Source organism: Homalodisca vitripennis, chromosome 2 (assembly GCF_021130785.1).
Source record: "Homalodisca vitripennis isolate AUS2020 chromosome 2, UT_GWSS_2.1, whole genome shotgun sequence".
NCBI classification, from domain to species: Eukaryota; Metazoa; Arthropoda; class Insecta; order Hemiptera; family Cicadellidae; genus Homalodisca; species Homalodisca vitripennis.
Genome location: NC_060208.1, coordinates 19,940,032 through 19,954,131, shown reverse-complemented (window position 1 = coordinate 19,954,131; position 14,100 = coordinate 19,940,032). Strand labels below are relative to the sequence as shown.

Here is a 14,100-nt window from a genome sequence, read left to right as displayed (position 1 = left end):
TTAAAATCGCGGTACGCGAGGTTGGGCTGACGTTCACAGTAAATTATATAACATCTATAATTGATTATTTTGTATTTTATATAGTAGTAAACTAGAAAAACAGGGCTATTAATGTATCCATATGCAGTCTTTATGATTCCCTAAATGCTGTCGTTAAACTATAGATTATTTTAGCTTTTCATGTCGTCAGTTGGAATCTTTGTTTCTCACTGGAGTCATTCTTTACGGAAGTTACTTTTGATAACCAAAGCAGTTTAGACTTAACGTTTCAGTTACTGGTAGCAAAGATATCAATATTAAAATACATGCGATATAACAACAATACTGAAATAACTTATTTTTGTTAGATAGAGTTGGTAAACTAGTGACAATTTAGTTTTTTTTAACTAAAATTTAGAACGTGTACTTCAGAAACTCTTTAAAGTAATTTTGAAATTATTAATGAAGATGCTTTTATGTGAATTTATTACTTTATTTATTTTTCCTGGATTGAGGGAAATAATAAAAAATAAATACTATGTTCTGTTTAAAACACTTTCTTTTTTACTGAATGAATTATATTTGTTTCAATATTCTGTACTTAAGTAAATTTGTTTACTACCTAGAATTTCAATTTAAAAACTATCCGATTCAATATTCAATGTCCTGAGTAACCCACTTGAGGTAGATAATCTAAAATACTGATTTACATAATCAATGGTTTAGTTATTCGGAACTATTACCATTTCACTTGTTATAAACCGAAATATATTTCATCTAAAATGGAACAATGTACGGAAGCATTATTGTTTTCCAATTTAAATCATTAGGTGGATCGCAGAAGTAGTGACCAACTGATAGATAACGAGTCGGAGGATGATTGTTGAATCTCTAAAAGGCCATTCAATAAGGGAACAGTTTCCGAAAAGCGGGTAGTGAATGTCTGACATGTCTTATAAATAGTCAGAAGGTCCTCGATTCCGAATTTGGAACTCCAGAGCAGATGCCGCGCCCATCAATTTCGGCTAGTCCGCCGTTCCGTTTGTCCATCCTTCAGCTGTACCTCGTCTTGTCGGAGGTAATGAGGTACGGCGGATCAGGAGCCGTGTTCGTCTTGTCTGTCTGGGAGACCTTCCTTTTTCTCGTCTGGACTCGAGCATACCCCTGTGCAGAGAGAAGACTACAATGTTGTCACAGAGCAGAGAGGATCTAGAATATCGATGGGAGGTCACACTTTTAATACATGCAATAAAAAGTTAATTTTGAAGTTTAATTCTGCTAATGTTCACAACGGCTGGACTACTGTATGTTGGGACTTTTGTAACTAATATAATCACAGCATCAACATCATCAACTTATCTATACATTCCGCCTATCGATGAAACTCATTTAATTATCAATCCTCAGAAATCGGAGTTACATCTTCCTGACACCTCGCTTCATCATTGCTATTAAAATTATGGGTTTTGTTAAAATGAAGCTTTTGAGAAATACCATGCAGGGTAGAGCATTTAATCATTTTCATTTAATTTAAAAAAGTATTATTTCTCAATATTAACAACGTTTACAGGAAATTGATACAAAAAATCAAACATAAGTACAAAACCATCAACCATACAATATTTGCTTAAAAATAAATAAATAATAATATAATCTTCAAACAACCAAATGAAAACTTAATAATAGAAAAGAACTTAAGACCACAATAAAACACAATAAAATTGTCAGTAAATTGGAACATTCAATAGGCAAAAGCCAGATGAAGGATGCACATTACATCAAACTAACACAGTACAAGAAAACCCGAAGAAGGATTGAACCGCTATATTAATAGTCCATACAAATAGTATAAAACAATTCATGAATATAGAATAAAAGAGACTAATTTGAAATAACTTTAAAAGGTATAAAAACGAACTAAAAGGTTCACCATACGATGTTATTAATTTCAAAAAGTTTTCGAACGCACTCGCAATTATACAATAAAATAACAACTTTCTAAACAATTTAATGGTGCTAGATGATATATTTTAATGGAAATAAAATTAAACATTCTTGGAGCATTAAAATTTAAAAAATGTTTCAGGAATTACATCTAAATATTGCGTGTGAGGGCCTTCTTTTATAATCTTCACTTAGTTACCCACTTATTAAAGATTTTTCTTCTCAAACGCGACTTGACTCTCAAATTTTGCTACGAAGTTAAAATGTCTACACTATCGTTCTGATTTACATCATTATTATTTTATGGTCTTCAAATAACGAAAACATTTAGATAAGGTTGTTATTTAAAGCAATGTTATAGATCCAGTGGCGTAAAAAAGACTTGGATTTGGGGAAGCATAAATCTGATTGAAGAGCGCATCACACTGGAGGGAGTTATGGATTAAATCGAAATTTTTATCTTTTAGGAAGGTCTACTTTGAAGTTAAATCATTAATTACTGTATTTAAAATAAGTTGGATTGTTGTTATGTGTATAATTCTTAAATTGGGGGTTTTTGAGAGGGTGGATCTATCCCCTTCATCCACCCAACTTACGCTACTGTCTGGAAACATACTTGCATCCACATAAACTAATTTTTCGTTTGCCTTCCTAAACTAAATTAGCATCCCCTTGATCTCACTAACATCATAGACGTGGACTTTTGGAAATTTGTGGGAAAGAGCAACATCCTTGTTGGACTTGTAAAATTTTAATCGTTATTAGCCAGAATTTTGATAAAGTTTCTTCCAAAAACTGACGATGTTGACCTTCTCCAGATAGGTGGATGTGACGTATGCCATGCCGTGTCCAAGGGGTGGGAGAGAGCGCCACCCCAGCTTCTGTCGCAACCCCGATTGCCCCCTCTGCTCGCTGGGGAATGGACTTCCGCACGCTGTGAGAGCCGACCTTTGGGCATCTTCCTCAGCCGCAGACTTCTGGTGATCGGCCATCAGTGGAGTGCCACCTACAGGTTTGTTATAGGATAACCGCGTAAACACACCGATATTGAATTAAAAACTCGTACTGCAAAATAAACCCATTGACTTAATGCTTGAAGCTTTCGCAATAAATGTTTCAAAAAACCCGTGATCCTTAAAGACTCATAATATTTGTTAAAACTGTATCTCGGCTGACGTGGCTTCAAATTTATTCAATGGCAAATTTGATAAAAGTTTAATTCTTAAATGACGTTTCTAAGTCACACTTACAATACTTTACTATAAGCCTACATCTAATGATTTTTAAAAGAATTGGTATAGTGGTACTTGCCAAAATACTAAAGCCCTAGTACACTACGAGCCTGAGAAAAATAAGCAATAGCAACAAATACATAAAAGTATCGAAAGAGGTAAGATGGAAACATAAAGGATTTTCAAGTTTTATTTGACATTTAAACTCCCAATCGTGGTTCATGGATCAAAGAGTATATTAGATCCCTGTATCAGCTGTAGCCTTGACCTCGTTCAAAATTACATCGAAATTTCAAGAAACTTTTGCCTTAGTCCATATTTTCTGCAAACTATTCCGTAATTGCAAATATTATATATTTTACTGTCAGGCCTTAATTTAGTTTCAATTCTTTTTCCCTACGACATTTTGTAAAAATATAAGATTGGTATTTATGTTTTAATATTAAAGCACAACTTCAATGTAAATCATTCCTAGTTGAAGTAATTTTCCTTCCTAAGTCCAAATTAACAATCTTTCCTGCTTTAAAGCATCTTTTTCAACTTAAGCTATGGGTCTTAGCGAAACTTTCAGATTCTTGACTCCAGGTCTTGTCTGCAGGTTTTTCAGTGACCCCAAATGCACGCAGGCTACTCTCACCGCTTCTGTAAGGGGTCACTTTTCCCAGACACCGGGCCCCTCCAGGGTCCATGGGGCCGCCGACTTCGACTTCCACGTGGAAGGAGCCTCGGTTATCCTGCTGGATCAAGGGCTAAGGGACAGCCTCCAGCGGAGTGGAGGTTGTGGAACGGAGGAGGAGTGGAAGGTTTGTTAGAATCAGAATTGTGTAATGTAAACAAGCTCAGAACTAGCGTGTACGCTAAACTATCGTATACACAATTCAATTGTAACACACATACATACCAAGTTGAAAATGAATTGTAGGACCAGAGAAAAGAGAGAACAAATTTTAAAAATTAGGAAATTTATTTGCAACTTTTTATGTCTAATAATAATACCATTAAGTTATGAGAGTAATTTAAAAAGGACAGGTAAATTCCCATCGTAAAATGAAATTTTAAACCACTTCCATTGCATATTTACAATTCAGTGTCCAGGCAACATACAATTTATTTCAAAGCTGTAATGAATATGGATAAGATGATTTCTTAACACTGTTTCTAAATTTAACTTGTAAGAAAAATTAAGAAGTGTTCTAAAATAAATTGGTTGTTATTGATAAGTTCGAAATTCGAATTTCGTATATTACTTTAGAGCGTATTAATACAAATATTAAACTAGTTAAATACAGCAAAGAAAAACATATATATATATATATATATATATATATATATTGAAACATATAATTCAATGTGTCTAAAAATACATTTTAATCAATGAAATCGAAAGTAAAAATGAATTAAGGTACTCAGTATTAACCCTTTTAGCCCCAACGTCCGATATACCGGACGTCTTGATAATTTAATGTAGCTGGCTAATAATATGTCCAAATGCCATCAGTTTCGGTATAGTAGTCGGTGAAGAAACGGGCTACATGCAAAAACAATAAACCTTCCAATTGGCATTGTATGTCGTCGTCATTGAGCGTAGTTTATTTGTCGATGTCAGCTGTCAGACGACTTCAGTTGCATTGTTGTTGTATGCTGGACTTATAACCTCAATTAGTTTGCGTGATTGAAAGCGGTTGTTTTTCGTGTGATTTATTGTATTATTAGTAAAAAAAAAACATGAGTAAACGTCGTAGAGAAAAGTTACCAGTGAGTGAAAAACACTTTGATAAACACTATTATTGGTACTTTGGGATTATACCGACCAAACCCAGACATGAATCGTTATTTGACATTTTGCTTCTACTGATTACTAGATTAGCGTAGAACAAATATTTCGTCAATATAAAACAGGAATTGTCTTATCGCAAACCCCTCCCCATCCTTAGACAGAGGTCAAAGTCGAGCGGTGTAGTAGATAACGTGATTGCAGAGTCTCGCCGCCCGTTCAGCTGGTGCGTCGCTTTGTTGTACTTCCGTGTTTTACCTCTACATTTCTCCAAACACAAAAATTCAATAAAAACAAACATGATCAAACTAAAACTAAACTCTTTATTGATTGAAAAAACACTCAAAACTTGTTTTTATTTCTTGATCACACTCCGCCACCCAAATGCGAGTGCCATGCCTTCGCGCTGATCTCAACGAAAGAAAAACATCCCTCGAGATAGTACATATCAGTAAAATATCAAATTCTAGAGGATCTGATCAGAAATATAAATTTAATTGTAATGGAAAGGCAATTATGTACCGTGAAAATCACGTGATGCCGCGTGGCCTGTCGTAATCGGGATTCTCGAGAAAGATAAGATAACAGCGACAACAATACCAATCACAATGCCTGGAAATGCTTGTAATTTTTTAATTAAAGAGTTGTTTTTTCGTTCTATCATGTTTGTTTCTATAAATTTTATATTTTTGTGTTCTTCATACTGGTGTGGTCGGTATAATCCCAAAGTACCCTATTATTAGTGGTGATTGTGCTATTTTTGAAGACAATGAATTGAGTTGTTTATATAAAATGTATATATTGTAAATATTATTTTATTTACTTTTTTGAAAAATTAAACAAGTTTTAGTCTTACAAACCATTACAATTAGTTTGTGTTATTTTACAATTGTTATTATTTCAAAAGTGCAAAAACAAGTATACATATCTGTATACTTCTACTGACGATATATATATATATATATATATTTACTCCAGAAAGTATTAAAGGGTTTTGAAGGTATATGTGTTATATTTACACGATTCAACAAACTGTCACGTATCCATTGGCAATATTCAGACAGCAAGAATGTAAAAAAATATTAGTTTCACGTACTTTTGAATACACTAATTATAGTAATATTTAATTTTTTAAAATTTTTGGTTCATTAAACTCAGATATTTCATTTTTAGTTTCATACTAGTGTTGTAAATAAAAACAAGAAATATTATCAACATTTTTATTTGCGAGCTACTCTCCGCCACCCCCCAAGTACAGGCAATACTTGAGTCCACTAAGCTATTACAGAATTTAAGAATTAGTTATAAACAGTAAATTACCAAAATTTTAGGGGTTAGTGAAAAGTTTACACTGGGGAAAACATAGTTTGTCGTGCAAGTAATATGTTATTGATATGAGTTCTGGTCCGGGCCTGATGACAGATTTAGAGGGTGAGTTTAAAATCTTCTTTATCAAAGGACAATTTCAGCTGCATGGGTTGACGTCCCAGCCGCTCACAGACATTTAGAGTGTTGGGTGTCAGTTAACATCTTTCATTATCAATGGACAATTTCAGCTGCATGGGTTTATGTCCCGGCTGCTCACTGACATTTAGTGTTGGTGTCAGTTAAAATCTTCTTTATCAACAGAGAATTTTTTGCTGCATGGGTTGATGTCCCGGCTGCTCACTGACATTTAGTGTTGGTGTCAGTTAAAATCTTCTTAATCAACGGAGAATTTTTTGCTGCATGGGTTGATGTCCCAGCCGCTCACTGACATTTAGTGTTGGTGTCAGTTATAATCTTCTTAATCAACAGAGAATTTTTGCTGCATGGGTTGATGTCCCGGTTGCTCACTGACATTAGTGTTTGTGTCACTTAAAAATCTTCTTAATCAACGGAGAATTTTTGCTGCATGGGTTGATGTCCCGGCTGCTCACTGACATTTAGTGTTGGTGTCCGTTAAAATCTTCTTAATCAACGGAGAATTTTTGCTGCATGGGTTGATGTCCCGGCTGCTCACTGACATTTAGTGTTGGTGTCCGTTAAAAATCTTCTTAATCAACGGAGAATTTTTGCTGCATGGGTTGATGTCCCGACTGCTCACTGACATTTAGTGTTGGTGTCAGTTAAAATCTTCTTAATCAACGGAGAATTTTTTGCTGCATGGGTTGATGTCCCGGCTGCTCACTGACATTTAGTGTTGGTGTCAGTTAAAATCTTCTTAATCAACGGAGAATTTTTGCTGCATGGGTTGATGTCCCGGCTGCTCACTGACATTTAGTGTTGGTGTCCGTTAAAATCTTCTTAATCAACGGAGAATTTTTGCTGCATGGGTTGATGTCCGGCTGCTCACTGACATTTAGTGTTGGTGTCCGTTAAAATCTTCTTAATCAACGAAGAATTTTTGCTGAATGGGTTGATGTCCCGGCTGCTCACTGACATTTAGTGTTGGTGTCAGTTAAAATCTTCTTTATCAACGGAGAATTTTTTGCTGCATGGGTTGATGTCCCAGCCGCTCACTGACATTTAGAGTGTTGATGTCAGTTAAAATCTTCTTAATCAACGAAGAATTTTTGCTGCATGGGTTGATGTCCCAGCCGCTCACTGACATTTAGTGTTGGTGTCAGTTAAAATCTTCTTAATCAACAGAGAATTTTTGGCTGCATGGATTGATGTCCCGGCTGCTCACTGACATTTAGTGTTGGTGTCCGTTAAAATCTTCTTAATCAACGGAGAATTTTTGCTGCATGGGCTGATGTCCCGGCTGCTCACTGACATTTAGTGTTGGTGTCCGTTAAAATCTTCTTAATCAACGGAGAATTTTTGCTGCATGGGTTGATGTCCCGACTGCTCACTGACATTTAGTGTTGGTGTCAGTTAAAATCTTCTTAATCAACGGAGAATTTTTGCTGCATGGGTTGATGTCCCGGCTGCTTCACTGACATTGTGTTGGTGTGTCAGTTAAAATCTTCTTAATCAACGGAGAATTTTTGCTGCATGGGTTGATGTCCCGCCTGCTCACTGACATTTAGTGTTTGGTGTCCGTTAAATCTTCTTAATCAACGGAGAATTTTTGCTGCATGGGTTGATGTCCCGGCTGCTCACTGACATTTAGTGTTGGTGTCCGTTAAAATCTTCTTATCAAACGGAGAATTTTTGCTGCATGGGTTGGATGTCCCGGCTGCTCACTGACATTTAGTGTTGGTGTCAGTTAAAATCTTCTTTATCAACGGAGAATTTTTTGCTGCATGGGTTGATGTCCCAGCCGCTCACTGACATTTAGAGTGTTGATGTCAGTTAAAATCTTCTTAATCAACGAAGAATTTTTGCTGCATGGGTTGATGTCCCAGCCGCTCACTGACATTTAGTGTTGGTGTCAGTTAAAATCTTCTTAATCAACAGAGAATTTTTGCTGCATGGATTGATGTCCCGGCTGCTCACTGACATTTAGTGTTGGTGTCCGTTAAAATCTTCTTAATCAACGGAGAATTTTTGCTGCATGGGTTGATGTCCCGGCTGCTCACTGACATTTAGTGTTGGTGTCCGTTAAAATCTTCTTAATCAACGGAGAATTTTTGCTGCATGGGTTGATGTCCCGACTGCTCACTGACATTTAGTGTTGGTGTCAGTTAAAATCTTCTTAATCAACGGAGAATTTTTGCCTGCATGGGTTGATGTCCCGGCTGCTCACTGACATTGTGTTGGTGTCAGTTAAAAATCTTGTTAATCAACGGAGAATTTTTGCTGCATGGGTTGATGTCCCGGCTGCTCACTGACATTTAGTGTTGGTGTCCGTTAAAATCTTCTTAATCAACGGAGAATTTTTGCTGCATGGGTTGATGTCCCGGCTTGCTCACTGACATTTAGTGTTGGTGTCCGTTAAAATCTTCTTAATCAACGGAGAATTTTTGCTGCATGGGTTGATGTCCCCGGCTGCTCACTGAACATTTAGTGTTGGTGTCAGTTAAAATCTTCTTAATCAACGGAGAATTTTTGCTGCATGGGTTGATGTCCCGGCTGCTCACTGACATTTTAGTGTTGGTGTCAGTTAAAATCTTCTTAATCAACGGAGAATTTTTGCTGCATGGGTTGATTGTCCCGGCTGCTCACTGACATTTAGTGTTGGTGTCCGTTAAAATCTTCTTAATCAACGGAGAATTTTTGCTGCATGGGTTTGATGTCCCAGCCGCTCACTGACATCTAAAGTGTTCGTTTCAGCTTAGCCGATTTCAGAATATTCAAAATATTGAACAAATATCTCAGACCCGGATGGAACGTTTATAGGTGTAGCATATTTCTTGTGAACTGTAGTTTTTTTCCTCCAGTGAATGTTTTACTAATACTTCAGATTTTATGTATAGGTCACACTAACTTGGAATTTAGAATGATATTTTGCTGAATGTGTAATAACCATAGTTACTAATTTCAACAATTACATAATAAACATATTAAATATGAATATTTTACAATGATCTCTGTGGCTGAATTTGGTCATGAACATGATTCCGGTGATTTGGTGGATAAAGGCTTTGAAGAAGACAATGTTTTATTTTGATTTCTAGAATAAGTTTCTTAAATATTTCAACTGACTAAGATAAATGCCATATATAAGGCTGTAAACTCTCATAATTAATTATCGATTTTGAAATTGAAGTGATTTGTGGGGAGATCAGTGTGAAGTAAATTGGATTTAACATTACTTCAGTTATGATGCAAGTCTAACTCCAAAACTCTGTAATTATTTAACTCTATCGCAATATACATAGGTGTGGCCACGCTTCTGGAATTCCTGGAAAGTCATGGAAATAAAGTAGGTCATGGAAAGTCATTGAAATTCAAAAGTTGGTCCTGGAAAATTTTGTGGTAGCTGTTTTAGGCTGGTTTTCCTGCTATCAGGAGTTGCATCCAAAGTGTTTGAGTCAATTTATGGATAGTCAAATCGCAGGAAAAATTTCACTTGAGCGTATTAAAATTGGTTTATTTGGTGAACTTTGGTATTGTTGAGTATTTTCGAGACCTACTGGACAAGGAAGTCCAGGAATCATCTGCCTTAGTTTCTATATTGGACGAAAGCATGAATAAAGTTAGCCAGAATAGTAAATGGGTATTGCACTAAGGTATTGGGATCCTGTAAGTCATGAAGTGACCACAAGATATTTTTACCTCTAATTCTTTGACTAAAAGCACTGGGAGCAATTTGATTTTAAAATTCAGAAGTCAATCAAAGCACATAAATGTAAAAAAAAAACATTTCTCTTTGTCTATCGATAGACTTAATGTAAATTTAAAGTCTGTGAAAGATCTGGAGTAGGAACTTCAGACTGAGAATAATGATGATGATCCTATACTTTTTATTTATAGGCACCTGTGGTTTGCACATCCTCAAAAATGTGTTCAAATCAGGGGTTAAGTGGAATCTAGTTAAATTTCTTAGGGCTCTCTACAATTTTTTTGAAGATGTTCCTGCCAGAAGGGAATTTTGTGTACAAGTAACAAGACATATCTGTATACTTCTAACTGACGTGTATGTGGAAATATATGAAGAAGTGCTTATGCAGCAATACAATTAATTGGATATATCTCCTGCATTTATCAAGGAAAGTTCTTCAAATTTTGTTTGTGTAGTAAGAAATATGTGTACAACAAAATTGCTTCATTATTTCAGGGGCTACAATTTTTTTCTACCATTTTAAGTATGTCCAAACTATAAAAAATTTAAAAAAATTAAAATTTTTTTATGTATAAATACGCTAAAAAAACAAATCATTCTGTAAAAGTACTTTTTAACTATTACATCTAAGAGTACACTTATTTGTGAACAATTTAAAACAAAAACCTAAAAAGTTATCTTCAAAAATAAGCCTCAATTCTGCACTACGGACCCTTATCGCCATGGGCTTTCTGGCAAGTCCATGGAAAAATGGCTGGGGTTAAAAGGGTTAAAATAGTATTTTTAATATTATGGTGCAGTGTAGTGGGTACAACGGTAATGGGAAGATAACCGGATCAAGAAATGTCGAGCGTGGCTGCTGCTTGGATGGGTGACCGCTGAGCGAACCTGTCCTTGCAAGCAGCCCGCCTGCCCGGCCGTCGGTGGTGGTTCGGAAGTCACCTTTAAGCCGTTGTTCCCCAGGTTAAGTGTTAGAGAGGGCTTCTTTAATAAATATGTGATAAAATAGTTATTGTTACTGACTGTTATATTATTTAATTAATTTACTTTTTTAGTTACTATCATTACGTGTTATCTTTCTCTTTGTGTTTTTCTCTCAAAATACACCAAGTTCCTCTGCCGTAGGTTGGTGTGCCAAGAGACGTGACCCCCTGGCATGGCTGTTCCCCCTTGGGTCTCCTTGTGCCATCCGTACAGTACGAGCTGGCCCGAGTGGAGATATCTCCACGGGGAACACCTCTGCTATTCCTGGGACAATCGGACGCCAGCAGCGCCCCATGGGGACCTCGCGAGCGCCCTACTGCCTTCCAGCCGCCCTTGGTCCAGTGCTCGGGCGAGCTTCCACTCTTCAGCCACTTCCTAGGATCTCCTTCAGCCATCTCGGGACAGACCAGTTGCCACCGGAAGTCTTTCGCGTCTCTAATATTAACCGTCCTCATAGGAACAATGGTTTCGAGATAGTAGGGAACAGTGTACAATAACATAGTACAGTAACATAGTTCTGGAGACTCCAGTTCTGGTTCGTCGCATTCGTACATTTCACGCAATTCTATTGGTAGAGGTCCCCGCGACAGCAATGAAAAAGATGAAAGCAAAAAGATATTGATGGTCTTTGTTTAAAGTTTGTTTTTGACGATGGAAGGATTGTGAAAGAAACATGATTATCTGGACATTTACAAAAAATCACTAATACTACGTTTTGAAATCAGACTGCAGATGTTATGTGTTATGTTAGTAATTTACCTGAAGAAGAGATTAGATTGCAGATCTCGTAACGTAGAGTTACTGATTTTTTTGTATCACTGAACGATGGCAACTTGCTGGTGCCGCTCGTGATTACTAACGATATATATGAAGCTGCATTGAAGTTCGTATGATCAATAAGTAAAACAAACCTAAAGAAGATTTTAGAAGGAATAACAGTTTCTTTTCATATAACAATCGGGATTGAAGTACTTATTTTGTAACTGTATTAAGGTAAATATTCGAGACTTTTTCATCAGATTATCCTGACCCTCATGATTCCTCATCACCAAATTAACAAGCACATTAATGTTGCCATATACACGACCAATATCTCAAGTCTGAACTTTAGATACAACACTAATAGGGAGTTGATTGAAAAATGAAGATTCCTAGAAATGTGACTTATCATTTATTCGTGCACAAGATAGGTCACCCACGAGTATTTCGATCCTTAAAATATCCTGGGTGTAAAAGATACATGGGGTGAAGGGAGGGGTGCAGCGGGCTTAGGCCTCCGAAATTTTGAAAGATAAACATTAATATTGCAGCCAGTAGTTTGTTTTAAGCTAAAACACATTTATAAGGTCGTAAGCTTAATAATTTACCGGGGAAAGATTCCCCAGCCCGTGCTTTTAGAGTATAAGTTAAACGTAGTAAACCCCCCAGTATCTCAGCTCCCTCCGAAAAAATGTACTAAATTCGCCACTTGATCCTATTTCAATGCAGTTTTCAAATTCGATAATTACACTACCCAATTATGAGTGGAAGCATATAATTGAACATAATTAACGTTTAATTTTGAGGTTTCGCGACAAAGACTCTTCATTTATTACGTTTAAATGTATAAAATGGGAAATTCTCGTATTCTCGGAAATGGATATAGCCTATCTACTCCTGATCAGACCTTCTCAACTGTGCACTTGAAGTACATTAGCAGTTCTAAGAGAAATATTCTGATGAAGCAATATTCTAATCGATCTAAAAGTCGATTGAGAATATTGCGAAAATCGTAGTTTATGTAATTGAACACGGTGCTGTACATACGTTTGTAAATATGTTTATAAATCGTTAGTGTAATGCTTATACGTAATATTCAAGCCAATGTAACATTAGAGTTTTAATTTGCACATTTACTTGTAAAATTTGTAAATTGTATTAATAAATTGTATCTATGTTTTATTGACTTATTTATTTAATATTTGACCCATAATTTTCAGGACATTTACTATAGTTTAGTGATAAAAATCCAGTAACACTGCGTTTCACGATCTGTAATCTGATCTCTTCTTCAGCTGGATGACCAACCTAACATATAACTACAATTTAGGTTAAAATAAAAAAAATCATACTAAAACGTTGTGAAATGCATAAGTCATCAATCACCGTGTTGTGGTGTTAACTCCATGCACAATACTAAAACATGTATTTAATGAAAGAAAAACTAGTTATTAAAATCAAACTAATGCACTTTGCAGGTAGAATTCAGGTCATAATAGGTTTGCCACTGAACGATATCTCCCAGTATATTTTTTAACTACCTCTGTCATTTTAGAAATCTTGCTAGGGATAGATTGGAGTTCCCAATTTTATAATTTCCTAAGGGTGCTTCTACCATATTCTGCAAAATTCTCGTATCTTAAGATTGATGACCTGTCAAAGGAAAAGATACCAAGGAGATGGTGGATTTTCGTGTTACTAAAAATTGTAGTGCGAAAATAACTTACTTGTGGAATACATTAGACATTTTAAAGTGTATGGAAAGCTATAAATAACAAATTGCGAACTTGAAAAATTTCTGCACGGTGAAGCAAAAGGCTGTATTATAAAGTCCGGAATTATACATGTCAAACAATGTAAAAAAATTTTGACGGCGTCTGGTTTGGAGCATTTTAGGTGCTGTGCGACATGACGGCTATCTTGAACTCCACCATCCTAGAAATTACAAAAAAAGAGGGGGGATCATTTTGCACATAATTTCTAACTGCCTCATTACAGTGAAATCTGTTTTAAGATTTGTGTAACATCTTTGACCGCTTAATGTCAAACATTTCATAACTTCTACAGTCATGGGTGTTTAGCAAATAATAACACTTTTCAAGAATCACAATCTACTGGGGTTTTTACAAATGTATTTATTCTGCTATTTCCTCATTGCCATCATGGTTATCTATAAGATCAATAATAATATTCGCTAACGCTCAGCCAAATCCAAGTCAGTCCTTGTACCATCATCGAACTCAGTATTCCTCATATAGAAACGAAGACATGTGCAC

General features: G+C 35.9%; 1 protein-coding gene across 1 annotated transcript in view; it reads left to right on the top strand.

The window, feature by feature from the left end:
- The window catches only part of LOC124355550 (protein APCDD1-like), a 29,761-nt gene extending 17,457 nt beyond the window's left edge, over positions 1-12,304 (top strand). Inside the window, exons 7-9 of the mRNA XM_046806714.1 lie at positions 2,742-2,935; positions 3,754-3,958; positions 11,207-12,304. Coding sequence (XP_046662670.1) covers positions 2,742-2,935; positions 3,754-3,958; positions 11,207-11,542 — 735 coding nt within the window. The 3' untranslated portion in view covers positions 11,543-12,304. The remainder of the gene's footprint in view (positions 1-2,741; positions 2,936-3,753; positions 3,959-11,206) is intronic.
- The last annotated feature ends 1,796 nt before the right edge of the window (positions 12,305-14,100 follow it).